The sequence below is a fragment of the Passer domesticus genome, chromosome 27, assembly GCF_036417665.1.
Source record: "Passer domesticus isolate bPasDom1 chromosome 27, bPasDom1.hap1, whole genome shotgun sequence".
NCBI classification, from domain to species: Eukaryota; Metazoa; Chordata; class Aves; order Passeriformes; family Passeridae; genus Passer; species Passer domesticus.
The window spans coordinates 5,208,197-5,230,822 of NC_087500.1; the positions used below are offsets into that span (position 1 = coordinate 5,208,197).

A 22,626-nucleotide genomic window follows, 5' to 3' on the forward strand; every position below is an offset into this window, starting at 1 on the left:
AGGTGTGGCTGAGCCAGGTGTGAGGGTGCAGAGCATGGCGTGGCTGAGGCCAAGGGCTCACCTGGGAAAGGTCACAGCCACGAGGTGTGAACAGGCACATTCCAGGTGTGGGGAATCCCAGGGAAAAGTGGGAGGGTTTTACTGCTCTGAGTGAGGGGTGACAGCCTGTCCCTAACTCTGAGTGAGGGTGGCAGCCTGTCCCTAACTCTGAGTGAGGGGTGCCAGCCTGTCCCTGACCTGCTCTGAGTGAGGGGTGCCAGCCTGTCCCTAACTCTGAGTGAGGGGTGCCAGCCTGTCCCTAACTCTGAGTGAGGGTGGCAGCCTGTCCCTGACCCTGCTTTGAGGGGTGGCAGCCTGTCCCTGACTCCTCTCTGAGGGGTGCCAGCCTGTCCCTGACTCCTCTCTGAGGGGTGCCAGCCTGTCCCTGACGTCCCTGTGTGTCCCCAGGGCCCGGAGGCGAGGGGTGGCTCCAAGACGGGCGCGGCGCGCGCGGGGCAGGCGCAGAGGAACTCCAGCAACGCCACCCGCATCCCTGCCAAGACCCCCACGGCCCCCAAGACCCCTCCCAGCTCCGGTAGGTGACGGTGGCAGCGTGTGCTGGTGCCTGGGTGGTGCTGCTGGGCAGTGCCAGGGGGCGGTGACCAAACCCAGCCCTGTCCTGGCACCCGTTCCCTCTGGGTCCAGCCCCTCCAGGTGCTGCTCAGTGCCTGTGTCCCTGCAGTCTCCCGTGTGTAGCAGAGGCCAGTTGCTTTATCCTGAGGGATTTCCTCAAATTTGGAAGATTTAGGCAGCTCCGTTTTTTTTTAATCCATCTGCTCGTTTTCTCTCTGGTGATATTCACAAAGAGCAGGGGCAAGAGGATCAATTCTTCGATTGCAGGAATGGAGATTAGCCCATTATGCTCAGAGAAGAAAAGCCCAGAAAGCATCAGGCACTGTGAATTTCCATTAAAATGGTGCATTTCACTGGATGTATACATATATTTCATACTTAACCAGAGCTGCATAAAACCTTAAATCAATTAATTTTCCAGCTTTATTATGTTTAAGCATCTTTCTCATTCACTAAACAGGCAGAAAGGAGCAGAAAAAGCCACCTCCTGCAGCAGCAAAGACTGAGAAAGGTGATGTTTAAGGGTCTTCTTTTCTTCTTTCATTTCCTTTTCAAAGTGGGGACAGTGCTAAGCTGCTCAGCGACCAGCCTTAGTTAATTACAGGAAATAATTTTGCGAAAGCGCTTCCAAATTTCTAATAGAAAAGTGGTTCTGAGTGTCTTTTGTCTGTAACTCACCGTGCCACGCTCGGGTGGGGAGTCTTACTGACCATCCAGCCAGTGGAGACCATCTTCCTTCTGGGATGTTAGGAAATTGCCTTTAAATCACAGTTTTTCCTTCAAAACGGAGTAGAAGAAAGCGCAGCCACCGCCCTCCCCCTGCCCTGGGCTGTCGGGTGGGCTCTGGGACGAGGCAGAGCAGCCCCCAGGGGCAGCAGGGGGGTGCTGCTGACCGGGGGGCTCTCCTGTGTGCAAACTGCAGGTGAGCAGCCCAAGTCCGGAGACAGAAGCGGTTACAGCAGCCCCGGCTCCCCCGGGACCCCGGGCAGCCGCTCCCGCACCCCCTCTCTGCCCACCCCACCAGCCAGGGAGCCCAAGAAGGTGGCAGTGGTTCGCACCCCCCCGAAATCTCCCGCCTCCGCCAAGACCCGCGTGCAGCCGGCGGCCGCGCCCATGCCCGACCTCAAGAACGTCAAGTCCAAAATCGGCTCCACCGACAACCTGAAGCACCAGCCCGGCGGTGGCAAGGTAAACAACGCGGGCTCTGCGCCCTGCCCTGTGCCCTGGGCTGCCAGGGGCTCCCTGCAGCAGCAGCAGGGCAGTGCCCGGGGTGCCAGCCTGGCTCTGCTCACCCGCGAGGTTCTGCCTTGGATGCTTGGCCTGGAATTCCTCGCCTGGCTCAGCTGTCCCACACAGAGCTCCTGGTGAGGTCTCATGGGCGATTGGCACTCCCTGGAGGTGCCCAGGCAGGTTGTGAGCTGCAGCCCTGAGGGGTGGCAGGGCAGGGCTGTGTTTCTGAATGCCACCCTGTGCCTGGAGCAGTCCTTCCAGCAGAGGACAGGAAGGTCTGTCTGCTCCTTCTGAGGGTCTCAGGCTCGGACCCCACATTTTCCAGACATTGGGATTTTGGATCCAGCTCTGTTGGCAAGGTTTTGGGTTGTGTTGTGCTGTCTGGCTGCACAGTGCGGGGTGGCACGGCCAGGACTGGTGGCACTTCTGTCCTTTCAGACACTTTGCACTCCCAGAAAAGTTCTTTCACCAGCAAAGTGACCTCTGGGCTCCAAGTGCTTGGGAACGAGGGTCTTGGGTTGAATTCTGCAAGCCTGGCAGGGGACACTGCCTGTCCTGGGGGTGGCACTGCCTGTTCTGGGGTGGCACTGCCTGTCCTGGGGTGGCACTGCCTGTCCTGGGGGTGGCACTGCCTGTTCTGGGGTGTCACTGCTTGTGCTAGGGTGGCACTGCCTGTCCTAGGGTGACACTGCCTGACCTGGGGTGGCACTGCCTGTCCTGGGGGTGGCACTGCCTGTCCTGGGGGTGGCACTGCCTGTTCTGGGGTGGCACTGCCTGTCCTGGGGGTGGCACTGCCTGTCTTGGGTGTGACACTGCCTGTCCTGGGGGTGACACTGCTTGTATTAGGGTGGCACTGCCTGTCCTGGGGTGGCACTGCCTGTCCTAGGGTGTCACTGCCTGTTCTGGGGTGTCACTGCTTGTGCTAGGGTGGCACTGCCTGTCCTGGGGGTGGCACTGCCTGTCCTGGGGGTGGCACTGCCTGTTCTGGGGTGGCACTGCCTGTCCTGGGGGTGGCACTGCCTGTCTTGGGGGTGGCACTGCCTGTCCTGGGGTGGCACTGCCTGACCTGGGGGTGGCACTGCCTGACCTGGGGGTGGCACTGCCTGTCCTGGGGGTGGCACTGCCTGTTCTGGGGTGGCACTGCCTGTCCTGGGGGTGGCACTGCCTGTCTTGGGGGTGGCACTGCCTGACCTGGGGTGGCACTGCCTGGCTGCAGACCCTGCAGAGCCAGAACAAACGTTCCCTGAGTGCTGTGCATGGCATTTTGTGAGCAGGTACCTCGGTGGCTCTGAATGTCCCCCTTTGGCGTGGGGGGAGGCTTTGAGCTGGCTCCTCTGCCTCCTGTGCAATGGCAGCCTGCTTCTCCACGGCCTTTCCAGGCATTTTGCACCGTGGCTGGCGATTCACTGGCTTTGTGCCACCATCCAGGGGGGCTCTGGAGCCTGGGCAGGGCTCTTGGTCATGAGACAGCAGCACATGAGTGTCCTTTTTTGGGGGGCTCCTGCCCACTTAGCACAAGACATGGGTTTTTCTTCCCACCCCCACAAACCCTTTTCTCCAGGGACTTTAGAAGGAACCCTTGTTTACTGGAAAATAGTTAAATTATTTGCTTGGTTGTTTGTTTTTTTTTTTTTTAATCCAGCTTTTACAAGTTGTTTTTTCCCCCTCTCTGCTTCTCTGTTTGTTGTTGCTGCAAGAGTAAGAGCAGCTGAATTTGGGACAGTTCCTTGCTCTTTGCAGGGGAGGATGGCTGGATGCTCTGCTGGGGGTTCTGCTCCCAGCAGAACGGCTGCAGCTGGAGCAGAAGGGGCTGATCCCAGACATTGATTTTAGGTGCTCAGAAATGGGTTTGGAGCCTGCTGCCCGTGCAGATTGCAGCCCCCAGCCTGGGCAAGCCAGGGAGCACGGGCCACACGCCAGGAGCAGCCAGGCCAGGGCTCTGCCTGTGCTCCTGCATGGCCTGAGCACTTCTGCTGTGGCTGCAGCACCCAGGGCTGCTCTGGCACGGCCTGGCATGGCTCAGCTGGGTCCTGGTTTGGGGGGTTGCTTGGTGTCAGCTCGGAAAATCCCGCTGGAGGCACAGGCAGCCGTGGTGCTGCAGAGCCAGGGCACTGCAGGGGGCTCTCCTGGCACAGCAGGCTGGGGCTGGGGCGCTGGCATGGAGCACTCAGCTCGGGATGGTGCCACCAGGAGTGTCTGTGCCCGGGGAGGTGGCACTGCTGGGGGCTCTCGTGGTCCCTGTCACAGGCTCAGACCTGTGGCTGCCACCTGCACTGACACTGTGGGGGTTGTCAAGCCACTCCAGGGTGTGCGGGGAAGGAGCAGGGGTTGTCTTCACCCCGGGGCTGTCTGGAAGAGCTGCTCGGGTGCCCGGGGTGGCTCCAGGGCAGCTCCCTCCACAGCCAGGGGGGAAAACAGCCCTGAGTGGGGCCAGCTTTGTGAGCAGAGGTCAGCGTGCAGGGAGGGCTTTGGGGCTGTGGCTGCCAGTGGCTCCCGTGTGGCCCCAGCCCTTCCCAGCCCCACTCCCACCCACCAGGGGCTCCACAGGAATGTGCCACAGTGCTGGGCTGGGGCTGCATCCCTGGGATTGGGCTGCATCCCTGGGCTGGGGCTGCATCCCTGGGATTGAGCTGCATCCCTGGGATTGGGCTGCATCCCTGGGATTGAGCTGCATCCCTGGGATTGGGCTGCATCCCTGGGATTGGGCTGCATCCCTGGGATTGGGCTGCATCCCTGGGATTGGGCTGCATCCCTGGGATTGGGCTGCATCCCTGGGATTGTGCTGCATCCCTGGCACTGGGGCTGCATCCCTGGGATTGTGCTGCATCCCTGGGGTGGGGCTGCATCCCTGGGATTGTGCTGCATCCCTGGGATTGGGCTGCATCCCTGGGATTGGGCTGCATCCCTGGGATTGGGCTGCATCCCTGGCACTGGGCTGCATCCCTGGGATTGGGCTGCATCCCTGGGGTGGGGCTGCATCCCTGGGATTGTGCTGCATCCCTGGGACTGGGCTGCATCCCTGGCAGTGTTTTCTTTCTCTTGGCAGCTGTGCAGGGAGTGTGAGCCCTGTGCAGAGCAGAGCTGGGTGTCCTCTCCCAGCTCTCCTGCTGCCCAGCCTGGCCAGTGGCTCCTGTTTGCCCAAGGTGTGCCTGGCCCAGGAGGGGACTGGCAGGGAGCTGGAGCTGGGCAGGCACTTTTCTCTCAGCTCCATCCCTCCTCATTCCTCTGGCTCTGCAGGAGCTGGGTTTCTGAGCCCTGGTGGGTCCCTGAGCCCTGGTGGAGCCCCAGCCCTGCCTCCAGTGGGTTCCCTGTTCTGTTCCATGGAAGGATCCAGGCTGGAGCTGGCTTTTTGTGTGTCTGTGGCCTGGGACCCAGGGCTGCAGCACTCCCCAGGCCTCTCCAGTCCCCAGCTATAACCTGCCCAGCTCCACCTTCCCTTTCCAGCCCAGGAACAGACAAATCTGTGCAGCAAGGCAGAGATTTTCCTTTTCCCTGCTGGCACTGGAAGGCAGGCTCCTGCTTTTAGGGCTGTACCACATGGTCAAGCTGCAGATGGTCATGTTGTTTCTCACGCTCTTTTCTGGCTACCAAAGGTGCAGATAATTAATAAGAAGCTGGACTTTAGCAGCGTTCAATCCAAGTGTGGCTCAAAGGATAATATCAAACACATCCCGGGCGGAGGCAGTGTGAGTACCTTCACACTTTCAATGCTCTATCTCACTTCTGCTGATAAGTGGCATGTTGTGTACACTGACTGCCAATGCTATCTGCAGCGACCCTGCCATCAGATAGCTATTGGTGACGTGCAATGACTCTTTTCTGGCTACCAAAGGTGCAGATAATTAATAAGAAGCTGGACTTTAGCAGCGTTCAATCCAGGTGTGGCTCAAAGGATAATATCAAACACATCCCGGGCGGAGGCAGTGTGAGTACCTTCACACTTTGAATGCACTGTAATAACCCTGATTTTAGTGGCATGTTGTTACACTAATCACCAATGCTATCTGCAGCCACGCTGCTGTCACATAGCCATTGGGGACGTGCTGTCATTTAACCCCCTTCACCCAAAAATGATCCCTAACAAGTCCTGGCCATGCCAGCCATGGACAGAACTAACTGCCCCGTGTCCAAACCACGTCTGTAACCAAACCTCCCAGTAACTCCACTCCTGGGAGGCTGAAAGCCTCCTGGGCTGTGGGATGGGGCCCCTGGCACAGGGTGATGCAGGAGATGGGTAGGTTCATGAGCAGACCCAGTCCTCATTGCTCAATGTGCTGCTAAATTGGACATGATCCTGCCCAACATGAGAACGTGCCCATTCCCATCAGGCAAGTATGATCCATGCAAATATTAAGTTTCTCCTTGCTAATGAATGTGTCCAGCAGCGCCCACGGGGGCTGAGCCTGAAGTATGGTTGAGCTAATTGATTTGAACACTGGCATTTCCAGCTGTTCCCACACAAATACCAGACTCAGCTTTCAGTTACTGTGCCAGAAACCTGGAGAAGCTCCACAGAGCTTGGTGGATTTACAGCTGGAGGCAGTTTGGGTCCAGGCAGGATGCTGGGCCGAGGAAGGCACATCCCTGGGACCCCAGACAGTGTCACTGGGGCTTGTGGGATGCTCTGAGATCTTCCCCATGGGTTTTTCTTGATCTCCCTGAGAAGCTGAGCCCTGCAGAAGGCTTGGCAGGTGAGCACAGGGACACAGCTGGCTCTGCAGCCTCTGGCTTCAGCTTGGTGTCAGTCTGCAGTGAGCTCCCAGGCCAGAGGGCTGCTCTGCAGAGCTCAGAAGCAGTTCCATGGCTGTTCCTGTGAAGCAGTTCCAGGGCTGCTCCTCTTCCTCACTCCGGGCTCCTGCTCTGCCTGGGCTGCCCAGGGTGAGGTGGACCAGGAGCTGGTGCTGGCCACAGATCCCCCGAGCTGTGGCTGGTGATGAGCTGGTGCCTTCCTCCACAGAGCTCACACCGTGGGCTTTGCTTTGGCTTGAGAATTACCTGAATTTTCACCTGTGATCCCTCCCCAGGCCCTGCCAGCACTGGGAACCCCACGGGCTCTGCCTGGCTGCAGCAGCTCTGGGAGCAGAGCTGGCAGGGCAGAGGGTCTGCCTGTCCTGGGGCTGGGCTGGGCCCCTTGGGAGGGGGCAACAAGAGACCCCAGGGCTCCAGTGGCCTTTGGGACCCAAACCCCCTGGCAGCAGCACCCTCTGCCCACCATCCCTGCTTCCAGAGGGGTTGGTGCCTGGATTTTGAAGCCTGTGGGTGCTCTGCCCAGGGGTGCCTCCGGCAGGAGTTGGCCTTGGCACTGCTGATGCTGAGGGGTGGGATCCCCAGGTCTCTGGCACTGTTTTCCCACGCAAACAACTCTGTTCCCCTTTTCCTTTCTTGCTAAAATGGGGAGGATCCTCCTCTGCTCCCCAGCAGGATGGGAAGGGATGACAGAGTCACAAAAGGGACTGGGAATGAGAGCAGAAAGTTCCAATTGCTGACTGCTTGTTCTGGAAACCAGAGGACTCAGGTCTCAGTGGTGCCTGAATTGCTGAGAGACCCTTTGGGGCCACAGCTGGGATCAGAAAGGCACCAGCTGCCCTTTTTGGGTCTGTTTCCTGCTTTCCAACCAAGTCCAGCTCCTCTCCTGCCCAAGTGCATCAGAGATGTGACTTTTCCCTGCGCTGTCTCCACGTCTGTGTCCACGGTGTGCTCCCAGACCCTGGGGGGTTGCTTTTCTCCCTCTCTGTCTCCTGTCAAACGTGCCTTTTGGTCTGTGTGAGCAGCAGAGACAGGGCAGGTCAGCAGGGCTCTGTGCCTGGGGCTGTTCCTCCTGTTCCTGGCTCCGGGGTGGGGTGAGGGTTGTTTCTCAGGGCTGTGACAATCTCTGAGGGCGTTGGGGCCAACCTGAGGACTGCAGGTTTGCAGGTTGCACCTTCCCCTGGGGCTTTTGGGCCAGCCTGGGGTGCTGAGATGGGGAGCAGAGGCTGCAGTGGGTCCTTGGTGCTGCTGGGAGGACTCAGCTCCTCTGCACAGCTCCCTTGGTGCTGGCACATCCTCCTGGGGCTGCTGAGAGCATCACCCCTGCAGTGCTGCCACAGAGAGCAGCAGATGCTCCCCGGGAAGTGCAGGCTGTGCCAGAGCCAGCCTGGAGGTGTGGGTGATGCCATTTCTCCTGCACAGCCCCCCAAACCCAGCAGAGCTGAGCCCCAGCACAGCCTGTGCTGCTGGGACCCCAGAGCAGGCTCCAGGGTCACCTGGGGGCTCCTGGGGATGTTTCCTGCCCCTTGTCTCCTGCTCCTGCCGTGTGTGTGCCTGCTGCCAGGCTCCTCCCTGCTGTGTGCTGCTGCCCAGCCCTGCAGCCCTGCTGTCCCTGTGTGTGTCCCGTGTCCCCGGTGTCCCTGCCACGAGGCCACCGGCCCCACCTGCTCTGGGGACAGGGGGGGGGGTCCCTGGAATTGCTGGAACCTTCAGAGACATCATGGGCAAAGCACATCAAAACAGAGCTTAAATGTCACAGAATGCTGTTGTGGTTCAATACTTTATAATTGCCATTTTAATTTCTATGATGTGAACTCCAGATATTTAGATTTTGCTTTGCCTTGTTTTTTTGTTTGGTTTTTTTTTAACCCTTATTTCCGTTACAGCATTTTTCAGAAATGCATATTTTGGTCACTCTTTTGAAAGTTCTGTGCACATTGATCATTTCTGTTCTTTCAGTTTTTGTGGACATAAGCTTTATGTTTTACACCAGAAAAGGTATTTATTTTTTACGTTTTCTCTCTGGTATATCTCCTCCTTTTGGATGATGTGTATGCAAATCTTAAATTAATCACCACTCCACTTTCTCTCTCACTCGAGCACTTTAAAATTGCCTCTACTCCCCCCTCTGTGGAGAGGTGATCTCGTGCATGCTGACATGTTGAGAGGCTCCTGCACACGGGCATTAATGATCTCCCATTTCTGATGGCAGTTTCTTTGGTGTCATTAATCCTCCTGGGGCTGGAGCTGTCCTTTCCCTCCAGTCCAGCTCAGGTGCTGCTGTGTGTTGTGCTCCCCCTCCCCAGCTGCCCCCGCTGGCCCCCAGCTCATCCCCTTCTCCTCTCTCCTCCGGGCAGGTGCAAATCGTTTACAAGCCAGTCGACCTGAGCCATGTGACATCCAAATGTGGTTCCCTGGGCAACATCCACCACAAACCAGGTACCCCCAGCCCCACGGGGTGTGGAGAGGGGCACAGGGCTGGGGAGGGGCAGGGGGGCGAGGGGAGGCAGTGGCTGGAGCAGCCCAGTGCAGTGCTGGGTGCTGTTCCCAGCTCCTGAGCCTCCTCTCACTCTTTCTCCTGCAGGTGGTGGCCAGGTGGAGGTGAAATCTGAGAAACTGGACTTCAAAGATAAGGTGCAGTCGAAAATCGGGTCCCTAGATAACATCAGCCACGTCCCTGGAGGAGGCAATAAAAAGGTAAAGGGGCCCTGGGGACAGGCGTGTGCTGCTGTGGGTGTGAGCTGAGGGGACAGGGGACAGAGAGGGGGCACTGCTGCCAGGATGTCTCTGTCCCTCGGGGCCTGTGGCCCCCTGAGTGAGCACCAGCCATGACAGCCTCTGCTGTGGTTTTCCTGCTCTTTCTGCTGCCTCTGAGGTTTTTAGTGTCTCAGACTCTTCCCACGAAGTGTCACCATCAGCAGGTGCCAGGCTGTGACACAGAGCTGGCAGCTGGGCAGTGCAGAGGTGTTGGATCCCCAGTGAAAGTGGAGCATTAAAGGCTCAGCTTTCTTTAGAGCAGGGGACTTTGCAGCAAACTGGCCCTTCAGAGGGTGATTTCTCCTTCCTGACCGAGGGTTTGTGAAGGGAGGGGAGTGTGTGGGGGATTAAATTGAGAGACAAAAGGCACTCGGGTCAGGGAAGTGAGCTGGGGCTGAGCTGTTCCCACCAAGGCTTTGATGGTGACTTCAGTGAGGTTTGTCCAAATAAAACAGCCCCACAGCTGGGCTGCAAGGCCACCAAGTCCCCAGCAGCCAGGGGGGTGAGGACATCAGGTAAGCACAGAGCTGAGACTCCAGCCCGGCGACACGCGGGGTGCAGCTTCCCCAGGGAACAGCGGGTTTTATCTTGCTTGTTTTTGCAGCACTTTTGTCTCAACGGGAGGGGAAGGTTCTGTTTCAGCTCCTGTGTTTTGGCACTTTGTTCTTGGCCACGTGTTCTCTGTGCAGCTCCAGCTCTCACCTCCAGCTGGCCTCTGACTGCGGGACCGCTTGACTTCCTTACCCTTCTCTCTGCCGTGCATCAGCCTCCCCTGTGCTTCACTGAGCCTTGTGCCATCGGTTTTGTGACTCCAGTGATGGCTCTCTCACATCCTGGCACATTCACTGGGCCGTAGTTTGAAGAACTTGCCCTTTGCAGGGGAGTTTCTCTGCAAGGCTTTGACCCAGCGGTGGCATCCCCACCTCAGCCTCCCAGCCTGGAGGAGGTTCTGGCTGTAACTGAGCCCAGCTGCAGCTCTGCTGCCCCTCTCCATGTCCCAGGCCCCCTCCTTGCTCTGTGGCACACAGATCCACATTGGCACTCACAGCCCACAGCTCTTTAGGCTGAGCTCTGGTTCCTGTGCCAGGTCTGCCTGGGTGTTCCCTGCTCTGCCCAAGTCCCTGTGCTCTCCTGTGCTGTTCCTGGGGAGTTCTCCTCCCTGGCTCCAAAGGCAGCCACTCTTCTTTCTATGAGTCAGTGAATGGCCCTGTTTTTCAGATCTTTTTTTCCCCAGTTTTCTATTTCTTCTCTATATTTTTTGTCTTTTTCCTTCTGGCTGACATTTCTTGGATCATGGTTTTTGTTGCTGATGCATTTTTTGCCCCCCACTGCCCTGGGTGGGTTTCTTCACCTGTAGAGAGAGAAAGGCAAGGAAGACAAGACCTGGACCCCGAGCCCAGACCCCGCTGGGCTCCAGGCCCTGGTGCTGGAGCCACTCACCCCCACGGAGAGCCAGCCCCCAGCCTTGCACTCGGCTGGGGAGGGCACCTGTAAGTAGCAAAGCAGATCCAGTTCACCGGGAGAGGGGTTTGGCTCCTGGGAGCAGCTCCGTGGGCTCAGGGGAAGCTTCACGTGCCGTGTGCCCCCATGATCTCTGCCAGGGGAGTGGGAGCAGCCCAGGCTGTGCCCTCTGCCCCCTGGGACCCAGGACCTCGCCTGGAGAGGATTTGGCAGCACCCAGATGCTCAGGTCCTGCTGTTCCCTCTGGTGCCTGGGGCACTGGGGACGCTGGGTCACTGCTCTGAGCTCTGCTCCCCCTCTCAGCAGACACCTGGCAGGTCCCTCTGTCCCCTGACTGTTGAGGTGAACACTCTATGTGTGGGGACACGAGGCTTGACTCTGTTTTCCTCAGAAGGCTGATTTATGATGTTATATATTATATTAAAATACTACATTAAAACTATACTAAAAGAACAGAGAGAGAAGATGATTAGAAGGTTATAAAGAACAAGAATAGAATAGAATAGAATAGAATAGAATAGAATAGAATAGAATAGAATAGAATAGAATAGAATAGAATAGAATTGGAACAGAACAGAATAGAATAGAATAGAATAGAATAGAATAGGAATAGAATAGGAATAGAATAGGAATAGAATAGGAATAGAATAGAATAGAATAGGAAGAGAATAGAATAGAATAGAATAGAATAGAATAGAATAGAATAGAATAGAATAGAATAGAATGCATAACAAAATCCTGTGACTGCTCACAGCCTTGGCACAGGGGGCTGTGATTGGTCACTAATTGAAAACAATCCACATGGACTAATGGAAGATGCACCTGTGGCATTCCACAGTTATTGTTTACATTTCTTTACCAAGGCTCTCAGCTCCTCAGGACGGGAAAAATCCTAGCAGAGGATTTTTCCTAAAATATCATAGCCACACCTGACCTCCCTCCTCTCCCTCACAGATTGAGACCCACAAGCTGACCTTCCGCGAGAACGCCAAAGCCAAGACCGACCACGGCGCCGAAATCGTCTACAAGTCGCCCACCATCTCCGGAGATGCCTCCCCGCGCCGCCTTAGCAACGTCTCCTCCAGCGGCAGCATCAACCTGGTGGACTCCCCCCAGCTGGCCACGCTAGCCGACGAGGTGTCCGCCTCGCTGGCCAAGCAGGGCTTGTGATCGCGGCGCGGCGGCCACCAGGAGAGAAGACGAGGAAAGGAAACGACAAAGAAAAGAAACAAAAATAATAATCTGGCCTTCTTCCTCTGTTCCTTTTACAGCTGCTTCCCCGTCCCCCTAACTGGTTAATGATTTAACCTGCTTTTACTGTTCATTCAGCTCTAGCTCCAGGACTTCAAAATCAGTGACACTATGAGGTACAAAACCTCCTCTCCCCCTGCTCCTCGGAGCGCACAGCCCGTCCCGTGCCCGCGCTCCCCCTCGCCGCCCCAGCCCTGCCGGGGCAAGGCGGGGAGGGGGCCCGGGGGGCGGCCACAGCACGGCGCTGACCGAGCACCCCGCGGCAGCTCGGGTGGCCCTGCCGGGACGGGGCTGCGACCTCGCCCAGCTCGTGTCCTGCCGCTGGCTGCGGGGAGGTGCCCTGCCTCCCTCCCTCGCTCCCGTTAAATTTGCCTGCTGATTTGGAAGAAACCTTTTTTTTTTTATTTCCGAAAGCCGAGATGTGTATGAAGATAACGGCCAGGTACCCCCTAACCCGCTCCCAGCTCCGGCAGCTGGAGTTCTGGCGACGCCGGGTGCCCGCCGCCAGGGGCCCCGGACGGGCCGTTCCCCTCTCCGTGGCTGTGCTGGAACCGCTGAGTGGATGAGTAGAGGCTTTTCCCCATTCCTTTGGCAGCCCCTCGTGTCGTAGAGTAGATTTGTCTGTATATGCTTGGACCGTGCCAGGGTGATTGTTTTCATAAACGAGCATGTGTTTAAAAGAAAAAAAAAATAATAAATGCTGTTAAGTAGTTTTGAGCTGCCCCGCGCCGGCTCCGCCGCAGCCCAGCCGGGGGCCCGGGGAGCCCGGCCGGCCCCGGTGCCCAGCCCGGCACCGCATGTCTGCCGGGGCGAGCTCGGAGGAGGGGCACTCACAGCTCCAGGGCTGCGATGGCTCCTGGCTTTGGGTGCTGCAGCTTGTGACACTTTTGGGTTGTTCTTTTTCTTTCCCTGCAAGGTCAGCTCAGCGATGGCGGAGGTGGCAGCTCCATGGCTCTGCTGCGCCGGTGGCAGCGGTGAGACCCCGGCAGGACGCGGGGGAGGCGGCAGCAGCTCCCCCAGCCCGGGGGCAGCTCCCTGGCTCTGAACCCCCTTTCTGAACCCTTTTCTGCTCCCCGGTGTGAGTTGGCAGCATCCACCCCTCCCACAGCCCTGACCACCCCAGCACCACTCAGGGGACAGGAGCCAGTCCACTTATTGCTTTGGCTGCTTTTGTTCCTGTGGCTCCCCGGGGAGCATGAGGGGGTCCTGTGGCTGTCCCTGCCTGCCCCTTCCCTCTACAACCAAAGAGGCCGAGATGCCACCAGTGCAGCTGTGTGTGTCCTGCCCTGTCTCCCCCGGGGGCCCCACCGAGCTCTGGGGGTTCAGCTGGAGGTGGGAGGGCAGAGAAGCCCCTGCACCCCCGGGCTGTGCCGCAGGGAAAGCCGTGCTTTCCCAGCCAGGGCTGCAATCCTGGTCCGACAGGGCTGCCGGGGGGTCAGGGCCCCCTGCTTGTCCTTGGGGTGGTGGCTGGGTGCCACCGAGGCTGCCAGAGCAGCTGTTCCAGGGCAGAGCAGCGATTCCTCCCCCGGACAGGAGCTGTGAACCCGCTGTCAGCCCTGTCCCTCTGCAGGGCTGGGCTGCCGCAGGCCTGGCCGTGGATGGAGATGGTCTGGGGGGGTCCAACCCTTGTCTCTGCAGCCCCAGGAGCTGCTTTATGGCTGGGGAGAGGCTGGTCCAGCAGCACCATCATGTCCAGCTTGTCACTCGCTCCGTTCACTTGACTCCATGATTGTAAGACTCTGTGCTCCGTCCCCGACTCCATAGCGCTGTAGGAGCCGCCTGCTTTTTGTCCTTTGTAGAACGAGCAAGTTGGGAGAACCCTCAAAGCATCACCTCCTTACCCCCTTGTGGGCTGCAGGACGGGGTAGCTGAGCTGGCCCGTCCTGTGCCACCCCTGTCCCCTCCGTGCAGCCCCTGAGGGACACCAGGGCTGGCACGGCCTTGGTGTGCACCGAGCTCCAGGGAGCAGCCCCTTCCCACCCTGAGTGTCCTCAGCCCGGGGGGGACTGTGGGGTGCCAGGACAGCCCTTTCCATCCACCACGTCACCCGCTGTCCCCTCCAGCAGCCCGAGCCACGTCCCCTGCCCCAACCCTGCGTTCAGACCCAGGCCCGAGGGTCTGACCCCCGGCTTTCCCTTTACCCCACACACATCTTGGGTCTGAGAAGGGTTAAAACCGGCACTGATTTAAAAAAAAAAAAAAGTATTTCTGCACTCCAAAAGATTCTGCGTGTTAGCCAAGGTCGGTGCCAGCCTGTGTGGGGTTGGCAGCCCCGCGCCCCCCGCGCCGCGCCGGGGAGGGAGGGAAGGTTTGATCTCAGTGTATCATTCTAGCTTAGCTTCTGTCTGTGGGTGTCCATAGTGTATCGTGTGTTTAACAACTGGTTTACACTGTTGCCGTAAAAGTGAATTTGGAAATAAAGTCATTACTACGATAATGGTAATTGGCACCTCTTTTGCATGGGGGGACGTGGGGTGGGGGACCCAGCCACGGAATCAGGGACTGGTTTGCAGTTTTTTACTTTTTAAGCTCCCACATTTCTAACTGGGGCACAGAGGGGTGGATCCTGCCTGCTGGATCCAGGAAGCACCAACAGGCCCTGGCTGAGAACCAGCAGCACCCAGTTAACCCCAGAAATGTAAAATAACCCCCAGCCCAGGGGCTCCTCCTCTTGCTGGCAGTAACTGCTGGAAAATAACATCACAGAGGAAAAAAGAGGCTGCTGAAACACAGGAGGGAAGCAGTTGATCTGAGCGCACTGAGGGTCCCTTCCCTGTCCCAGCCCAACGTTTCACACTCATCAAATGGAATATTACATTTTAATTTTTTTTTTAATCTTTTCTTCTTTTTTTTTTTTTATAAGCACATTTGTGCTTTGCCAACAGAATCAAGACATTAACAAAGATCAGCTTCTCGGAAGAAAAGCATTTCTATATAACAAGGACATTACACAGCTCAAAGCAGGAAAAGAAAATATTTACAAAATACAAGGTGGGTTTTTTTTTTGTGGTTTTTATAATGCTAAAAGGGTTATTCAGAATTTTCAACCTTATAAATAGAAAAGCACTTCTGCAGAGGGATATGGTAGCGCCGTTGTTTGTTGGGTTTTTGTTTTAAAGAAACGATGACGGATCCTTGAAACTAGAACAGAACCAAAACCACGAGATCATGTTGAAAATTGTGAAAACCCCGACCATGAAGCAGTTCAGCGACTATTTCTTTACGATTACAAAATGGAAAAAAAAAAAAAAAAAGTCCTTTGTATTTTTTTTCCCGTGTTTTTTTTTTGTGGTTTTTTTTTTTTTTTTTTTTTTTGGTGATGTGATTATACATAAGACAGGCACAATGCTAGCAACAGGACAGGGCCCAGGAGCCACACCGTCGGGACCGGGAAGCGTTACGATGGGGACGGTGCGCGGGGACCGCGATCGCTGCGGGTGCGGAACTGGGAGGGGACGGGGAGCGACGACAAACTCGGGGTTCAAACTCAAATACCTGTCAGGAGGGGGCACGGCGGGCGCCCCGAAATGAAACGGAACCGACACCGGAGCTGGGACGGTGCGGGAGTGGAGCGAAGCTGTGGTGACCCCACGCGGGACCGGGATGAGCCTGATCCCCCCGGAGCATCCATCCTTCCCTCTCTGGCCCCCCCTGTGTGACACAAACCCACCGGTGGCACCCCGGCCCAGCTCCTTGCTCACAGCTCCCCCACCACCCGACCCCACAGCCCAGCTCCAGCTGAACAGCCTCACCCCAAAGGGCATCCAAGTGCTCCGGGAATTCTGCTCCTGCTCAAAGCTTCGGGGACTCTCCCCCTCCCTGTCCTCGCCACACACAGGGTGTGCACAAGGTGACTCCCAACTCCCACCCCTGCCATGCTGAGTGTGGAGCAGCCACAAGGTCCCTCCTTTCCCCCTGCCAGGAATGCAGCCAGAGCTGCTCCAAAGCAGGGGAGAAGGAAGAGGTGTCCCCAGGGGCAGAGCGAGGGTCAGGGAGGGACAGAACCCCCCCTTTGGATACCTGGAACTACAACCTGGGGCAGGAAAACGCAGCAGGGTGAAGTGCAGGTGGGCACTCTGCAGGTGAGGACAGCCAGTGAAGGTTGCAATCCCAAGACATCACTTTTCACCACTAATTTCACTCCACTAAAACCTTTCAGGGTGGGGGGGGAGTGGGTTAAGAGAAAACGACACCCTTTTGGTGGGAAAAACTATCCCCGAAATCTGCTAGTCAGCTAAATCCTGTGCTCTAGTTTTATACACCTAAAGGAGGGAGGAAAGGGGAGGGGGTCTGGTGGGCTGCTCCCCTCCTGAGGCTTCACTCCGCTGGGAGGAATCTGGGGGCTCATTCATGTGACGAGGAAACATGGAGAAGGAAAAAAAAAAAAATCAAAAAAAAAAAGGAAAAAAAAAAAAAAGAAAACAAAAAACAGTTTCTAAACTCCTTAAATTCACTAAAAACTGTGAAAATTCCCGGCAGGATGTTTGAATATCAAACGCAGATTTTGGAAGCTTTAATGCCAAGAGTTAGTTCTGTGTGTTGGTTTGCTCATGTCTCCCCGTGTGTCTCTATCTGTGCGCTGGCCGCAGGACTGCGGAGCAGGAGGAGGAGGAGGAGGAGGAGGAAGAGGAGGAGGAAGAGGAGGAGGAGGGGGGGGCCAGCGGGGCTCGGCTCTTGAGGCTGGGCAGGCTGGGCGAAGCCGAGGTGCCATCGCATTCCCGGGAGGATTTGCTGCCCGAGGTGCGGCGGGTGCAGCGCGGGAGCCGGTCCTGGGGGTCGGGCTGCTCCTCGCACTCCGTCCGGGGGTCGTACGAGAGCGGGAAGGTGCGGCGCTCCCAGGGCTGCACGGCCTGGGGGAGAGAGCCGAGTCACGGAGAGGCCCTGCACAGCCGCCTGTCCTCCCCGCCGGCACGGAGCCGGAGCCCAGAGCTGCTCCGGGGCAGGCTGGAAGCTTGGCAGATGTGGAGAGGACACGGAGACAGCAGTGCCCTGATCGCAGCGGGGCAGCGCTCCAGCACCGCCCGCAGGCGGCTCCCAGGCTGCCTGCCCACGCCAGGGTCACACCTGCATCCCCACACCTGCATCCCCACACCAGAAGGAAACATTCCTTCTCCATGTTTCCCCTGGTGCCACACTTGCGTCCCCACCCCAGGGTCACCTGTGGTGCCCCAGCTACCTCCCACCAGTGTCACCTGTGGTGCCACACCCACATCTCCACACCAGTGTCACCTGTGGTGCCATGTCTGTGGGACACACCAGGGTCACCTGCAGTGCCACAGCTGCATCCCCACAGCAGGGTCACCTGGGTTGCTGCACCTGTGTCCCCACGGCAGGGTCACCTGCAGTGCCACAGCTGCCTTCCCATGCTAGGGTCACCTGCGGTGCCATATCTGCCTCCCCACACCAGGGTCACCTGTGGTGCCACGCCATGTCCCCACACAGGGTCACCTGCAGTGCCACACAGGGTCACCTGTGGTGCCACACAGGGTCACCTGCAGTGCCACACAGGGTCACCTGCAGTGCCACGCCTGCCAGCACCCACCTGCTCGTCCAGGCCGGCCTCGGGCGTGGAGCAGCGCGTGTCCTCGCTGGACAGGAGCCGCAGGGAGTCGCGGGACAGGGGGGTCAGGGGGGCACAGAGCAGTTCGGGGCTGATGGGGCTGCGTGGTGAGTGGGTGTGGGACAGCTCCAGGTGGGAGTGGTAGCTGCCCACCTCAGGGGATGCTGGCTGGGGAGTCGAGGGGTTCCCCAGCTGGGGGGTCGTCCGTCCGTCCGTTGATCTGTAGGACCTGAGACAGGAGAAGGTTTGAGAGCCCAGCCACGCCCAGAGGCATGCCTGGCCACCCAAGCTAGAAATTTGCAAATTTTGCTGGATTTCTCCAAAACTCAAGTGGTCAGAATCTAGGCCAATGCAAGTCCTTAGAGCCCCAAAGGCCAGCTTTCATCTGATGCCCAGACCCTGGGGAAATTACTTCCTTTTTCCTCTGGAAAATGCTGCCTGATCCTGCCCTGATGGGAACTCGAGCAGGGAATGCCACAGCCCAGAGACCATCCCTGTCCCCTTTCCACTGTCTGGATGCATCACTGATGCTGCTCTCCTGAGGTTCTGAGTCCCACACATCTCCTGCACCCCCAGTGCTGCACAAACACCATGATGAGAAGGTCCCTATGGAATCAAGGCACTTCCAAGTGTTTCCCCCTCCTCACACCAGGTGACCCCTGGCAGCAGCTCAGGGACTGAGTGCAGGGAATCAGCAATGCTGGAAATGCAGCAATTTCAGCAGCTGGGAGCAGGAGGAGCACAGTGAAACCCCGAGACCTCAGATTTAAACCAAGAATTACCAAAGTCTGAGCTCTGACACAGAGCCGAGGTAAAAACCCACAGGCTACAAGCAGAGAAACACAACTGAGTTCCCAAATCCACGTGCAGCTCTCCAAGATGAACTGCAACAGCAAGTGGCCATCAAGGACTTCAGATGTAAGAAATGGGCTAAAGAAACAGCAAAACACCCCACTCTCCAGGAGCAGTGGAACTGCAGCTGCAGAGGAAAGAGGGCAGCAGCAGCAGCAGGAGGGGGTTTGATCACAGGCCAGGTTTCACCTGCAGGAAGCCCCACAATGGCAGGCACCGACTGGGCAGGGACAGAGCTGTGGCTCTGCCCCAGAACCAAGTGACTCCAGGCAACCAAACCCTTGGTGATGGAACTGAGAAGAGCAAATCTCTTCTTGAGCAGGTTTAGGATGAGATCAACAGCTGGAAACAGTGGTGGTTTTAGACACCCAATCAAAGACACAGCAGAAAGGGAACTGAGTGTCCAGTGACAGTGCCCCTCATCCTGCAGGAGCGATGCCATTGCAAGCCCTGTGCCTTGTCCTGGGCTGGCATAGCATCTCCCACATTCTGGAGCAGTAGAAATGCTTGAGGAAGCACTTGGTGCAGATATCTGCAGCCAAACTGGGCTGTGGCTTCACCCCCACCTAAGCGAAGCTGTGCCCACTCCCACACTGACTCCACAAGCTGGATGACACCACACTTTTCAGCACCAGCACCAGCTTTCAGCCCTTTGCAGGAATGCCAGAGAGCCCCCAGAGCTGGGCAGGGCTGTACCTGCTGCCCCGGCGCTGCGGGGGGACACTCGTGCTCCAGAGCCACCGCGCCCGCTCCATCTCCTCACACTTCCCGTGCCGAGCCGCGAAGGCCGAATCTGACAAGTCCTCAACCTGCAGAGGGAAGGGCAGAGGGCTTGGTCAGAGCTTTCTCCTTTAGAACAACCATTTCTGTACAGTTCTGCCAGCACTAGTTGCTGTGAGAATTTAAATGTTTGTCATTGAGTAGAATGTCCTGAGCTGGGAGGGACCCAAAGGGATCATCCAGTGCAGCTCCTGGTCCTGCACAGACACCCCAACAATCCCACCCCGTGCCTGAGAGCTTGTCCAAACACTCCTGGAGCTCTGGCAGCCCTGGAAAGGAACCAACACCAGCTGTTGGTTCCCTGCTGAGGTCCCTGCTTCTGTTCCCTCCACAGACACTGCTCATTTACCACCAGCCTCACCCCACATCAACTGGGAAATAAAATCCTTCTTACCTCCTCGTTGTCCTCCTCAGGGTTGGCTTTCAGAGCACTGATATCAACTTCACGCCAGCTGCAACACAACCACCATGGGCATCACTCAGGGCACAGCTAAACCAGCTGCAGATCCCCCTCCCTTCCCAACACTGGCTTCTGGGAAAGGGGAAATTCCACCCTGCCATGAGCAGCAACACACTCAGGCTCAGTTTGAAGCACCAGACTTCCTCGGTGGTTTGGTAGCACAGCTGAAGCTTCCCAAGGGCAGAGGAAGCAGAGCAGAGGCTGCTGCATTTCCTCCTCCTCCTCCCACAGGCTCCCTCCTGCCCTGCTCTGAAATGGGCCAGGGAAGAGCAAGATGACCAGGAGGAAGAGAGGAGGAAATTGGGAAGAGGCAGAACTGCCAGGTTAACCCAGCCCAGGCATCTGCAGAGCTGGGACACCACTGGGACCTTTGACTTAGCAGCAAGACAAGGAGACAACCAGGACTGACTTTAAACTGAGCAGACACTGAGCTGAGCAGTTGGCTTTGATGGCCAAGGGCCCCTCAGAGAAAACACTCCCTAACTTAACCAGTCTCCAGCAATAGTATGATCTGTTTTCCAACCTTTCCCTGACTCCCAAGGAGGAAGCAAAGCACTGTGCCCTCCCTCTGGGGCTGGGGCAGTACCTGGGGGTGAGGATCTCCTTGTACTGCAGCTTCTCCACGCGGGTCGTGGCAGCCACGGACATGGGGATGACGATGTTGTTTATGTCAAAGGAGCTCTCACCCCTCCTCCTCCTCGGCTGCTGCAACAGGGAGAACCACGTGAGAAAGGGATCTGGGGTCAGGCAGGTGGGAAAGTCATCAGAGGAAGTCATTGATGGAAATAGGACAGAATGGCCTCGTCTGACCTACGGACACTTCGGAGCCAACACCAATTTGCATCAGACTAGAGATCCCCTACTGCTTGCTCCAGAAGTCCTCTTCTCAACCCAAAATCTACTGCCCCAGCAGCAAGGAAACCCAAATGAATGCCCAGAGCAAGGATTGACCCTTTGGTTGGGGAGCCCACACAGACCCGCAGCCGCCTGGGACGCTTGAACACAGGAGCTCCACCCCTGAGACCAGAGCATGGAGCCCAGGGCCTGGAATCCTCTTGCTGGGGGACGGAAACCTCTTCATCTTGCATTTCTTAACGAGCTTGTGAAAGCACAGCAGGAAAACAGCAAGAGAAAACCAGGGTGGGTGTGCAGAGCCAAGGAAAGGCCTCCCTGAGGTGTCAGAGCTGCTGAGATGGGCTGTCCTCTCCTCCAAAATGCCAAGCACACTCAAGCTGAACCACCACTGGGTTCTTCTGACACCATGATGTCACAGTTGGTGATGGAACAATTGAACTCTGCAGTGAAGGAACCCAGTGGGGACCCAGAACCCCATGGCAACAAGCCTGGAGCAGGGGGTTCAAGGAGTCACATGCCCCTGGGTCACATCCAGCTCAGCCTTTGACCCAAACAAACAAATGGGGGGGCCAAACAGAAGCCAAATTCTTCCCTGGGACACCTGTGAGCTCAGCAGAGTTCAGTCTTTCATTGAAGGGTTGCTGCTGATGTGGGCCTGGGAGGATGATGGTGTCTGGTGGAGGAGCTGTGCCATCACCCTGTCCTGAGAACACTGGGAGGGGAGTTTCTGTTCACTCACAGAGCTCATGAAAGTCCCACACCCTGCCACCCTCAAGCACTGTGGCAGTCTGAGGGTGTCTCAGAAGATGGTCAGAGCTCAGTGACTGCTGGAGATTGTGCCCAAGTGGAAGCTCTCCACCACCACTGCTGTGTCCTGCCCTGTGACCCCAAGCCCATTCACAGCCCGGTGACACCGAGGGACAGGGGAGCTGTCCCAGTGGAAGCAGCTCTGCTGAGGCTCAGCTCTTCTCCTGGCAGCCCCACACTGCTTCAGACACCAAAATCTGGATGTGCACCAAAGCCAAGGGACTGCAGGCAATGGGAACATGAACATTCACCAGCAGTTGCTGAGCATGGTGAACCTGGAATTGCAGCTGCCTGTCTTGCACAGCCAACATTTCCAACACCCACCCAGCAACCCCAGCAGCAGCTGGACCAGTGGGTCCAGCGTGGCAAGAGGAACACTGGGCATTCCCCAGCCCAAAATCCGTGTGCCAGCTGAGCCCCCATGATGGGCTGAGCCCAGAACCCCTCGGAAGGCAGCAGATACTCACGGCAGTGCTGGAGGTGCCCTGGGAGGTGGAGCTGGTGGGAGTGGAGCCCTCGGAGGAGGTGGAGAGCTGCCGAGCTATGGGGCTGTGAGGGGAGGGGGTCACAGCTGCTGACAGGTAGCTCGGGCCACCGACGTCCGTGTGATGCTTCAACACTGCACAGGGAGGGGGGAGAAAATGAACAACAACATTAGCAAAAAAAAAAACCCAGCCCACCCAAGGGGGTGGTGGTGGAGAGGAAAGGACCATGTGCACCAGAGGTGGCCGGTGCTGAGGAGCACTTTGCAGGAAAGAGAAGCACCTTCTGAGGGGGCTGCCCTGGGGAAGAAGCAGTTTAGAGCACACGAGGCATTGCTGTGGTGGCGGCTGGGCCTGAAGCAGTGCGTGCCCCCTTCTCTGGGGCAGAGAGGCTGGGGATGCAGCAAAGCCCAAGCTCCCCCCGAGACACTGCCCCTGGGGGCCTACCTTCACTCCTCTCAGATGAGCAGTCTCGCAATCTCTTTTTGTCAAAGGCAGGAGGCTGGGCAGAGCGCTCTGGCGCTCTCTCGGCCTTGGACACGGCCGAAAAATCGTCTAAAGGCGGCCTGTGTGCCTTGTCTGCTTGGGCTTTTTGATGGGAGCGCTCTGAGGAGGGGAACAGAGAAAGAGCTATGAAATGCCTGTTTTCACCTCTCTTTCTGCTGGCACAGGAGACTCAGGCAGAGTTTTCCAGCTGCACAATTTTGTCCACACCACGGGGGTGGCCGGGGAGGTGCGCTCAGACCTGTGGCACTGCTGTGGGCATGGCTGAC

At 57.4% G+C, this 22,626-nt stretch overlaps 2 protein-coding genes across 19 annotated transcripts in view; one reads left to right on the forward strand and one right to left on the reverse strand.

Moving 5' to 3' along the window:
• The window catches only part of MAPT (microtubule associated protein tau), a 44,104-nt gene extending 29,610 nt beyond the window's left edge, over positions 1-14,494 (forward strand). For 5 of the 13 annotated variants that reach the window (XM_064399844.1, XM_064399832.1, XM_064399841.1 and 2 more), the window contains 8 exons: positions 448-574; positions 1,073-1,123; positions 1,535-1,800; positions 5,436-5,528; positions 5,675-5,767; positions 8,946-9,027; positions 9,173-9,285; positions 11,761-14,494. In XM_064399844.1, coding sequence (XP_064255914.1) covers positions 448-574; positions 1,073-1,123; positions 1,535-1,800; positions 5,436-5,528; positions 5,675-5,767; positions 8,946-9,027; positions 9,173-9,285; positions 11,761-11,976 — 1,041 coding nt within the window. In that variant the 3' untranslated portion in view covers positions 11,977-14,494. The remainder of the gene's footprint in view (positions 1-447; positions 575-1,072; positions 1,124-1,534; positions 1,801-5,435; positions 5,529-5,674; positions 5,768-8,945; positions 9,028-9,172; positions 9,286-11,760) is intronic. The other 8 variants (XM_064399835.1, XM_064399842.1, XM_064399836.1 and 5 more) reach the window with 7 other exon arrangements.
• Positions 14,495-14,869: 375 nt separating this feature from the next.
• KANSL1 (KAT8 regulatory NSL complex subunit 1) overlaps positions 14,870-22,626 on the reverse strand; it is a 79,969-nt gene continuing 72,212 nt past the window's right edge. For 3 of the 6 annotated variants that reach the window (XM_064399820.1, XM_064399819.1, XM_064399821.1), the window contains 7 exons: positions 22,301-22,459; positions 21,839-21,990; positions 20,296-20,414; positions 19,644-19,701; positions 19,166-19,278; positions 17,600-17,846; positions 14,870-16,907 (listed from right to left, as the gene is read on the reverse strand). In XM_064399820.1, the coding sequence (XP_064255890.1) occupies positions 16,626-16,907; positions 17,600-17,846; positions 19,166-19,278; positions 19,644-19,701; positions 20,296-20,414; positions 21,839-21,990; positions 22,301-22,459 (1,130 nt within the window). In that variant the 3' untranslated portion in view covers positions 14,870-16,625. Of the gene's footprint in view, positions 16,908-17,486; positions 17,506-17,549; positions 17,847-19,165; positions 19,279-19,643; positions 19,702-20,295; positions 20,415-21,838; positions 21,991-22,300; positions 22,460-22,626 lie in introns of those variants that run through there. The other 3 variants (XM_064399822.1, XM_064399824.1, XM_064399823.1) reach the window with 3 other exon arrangements.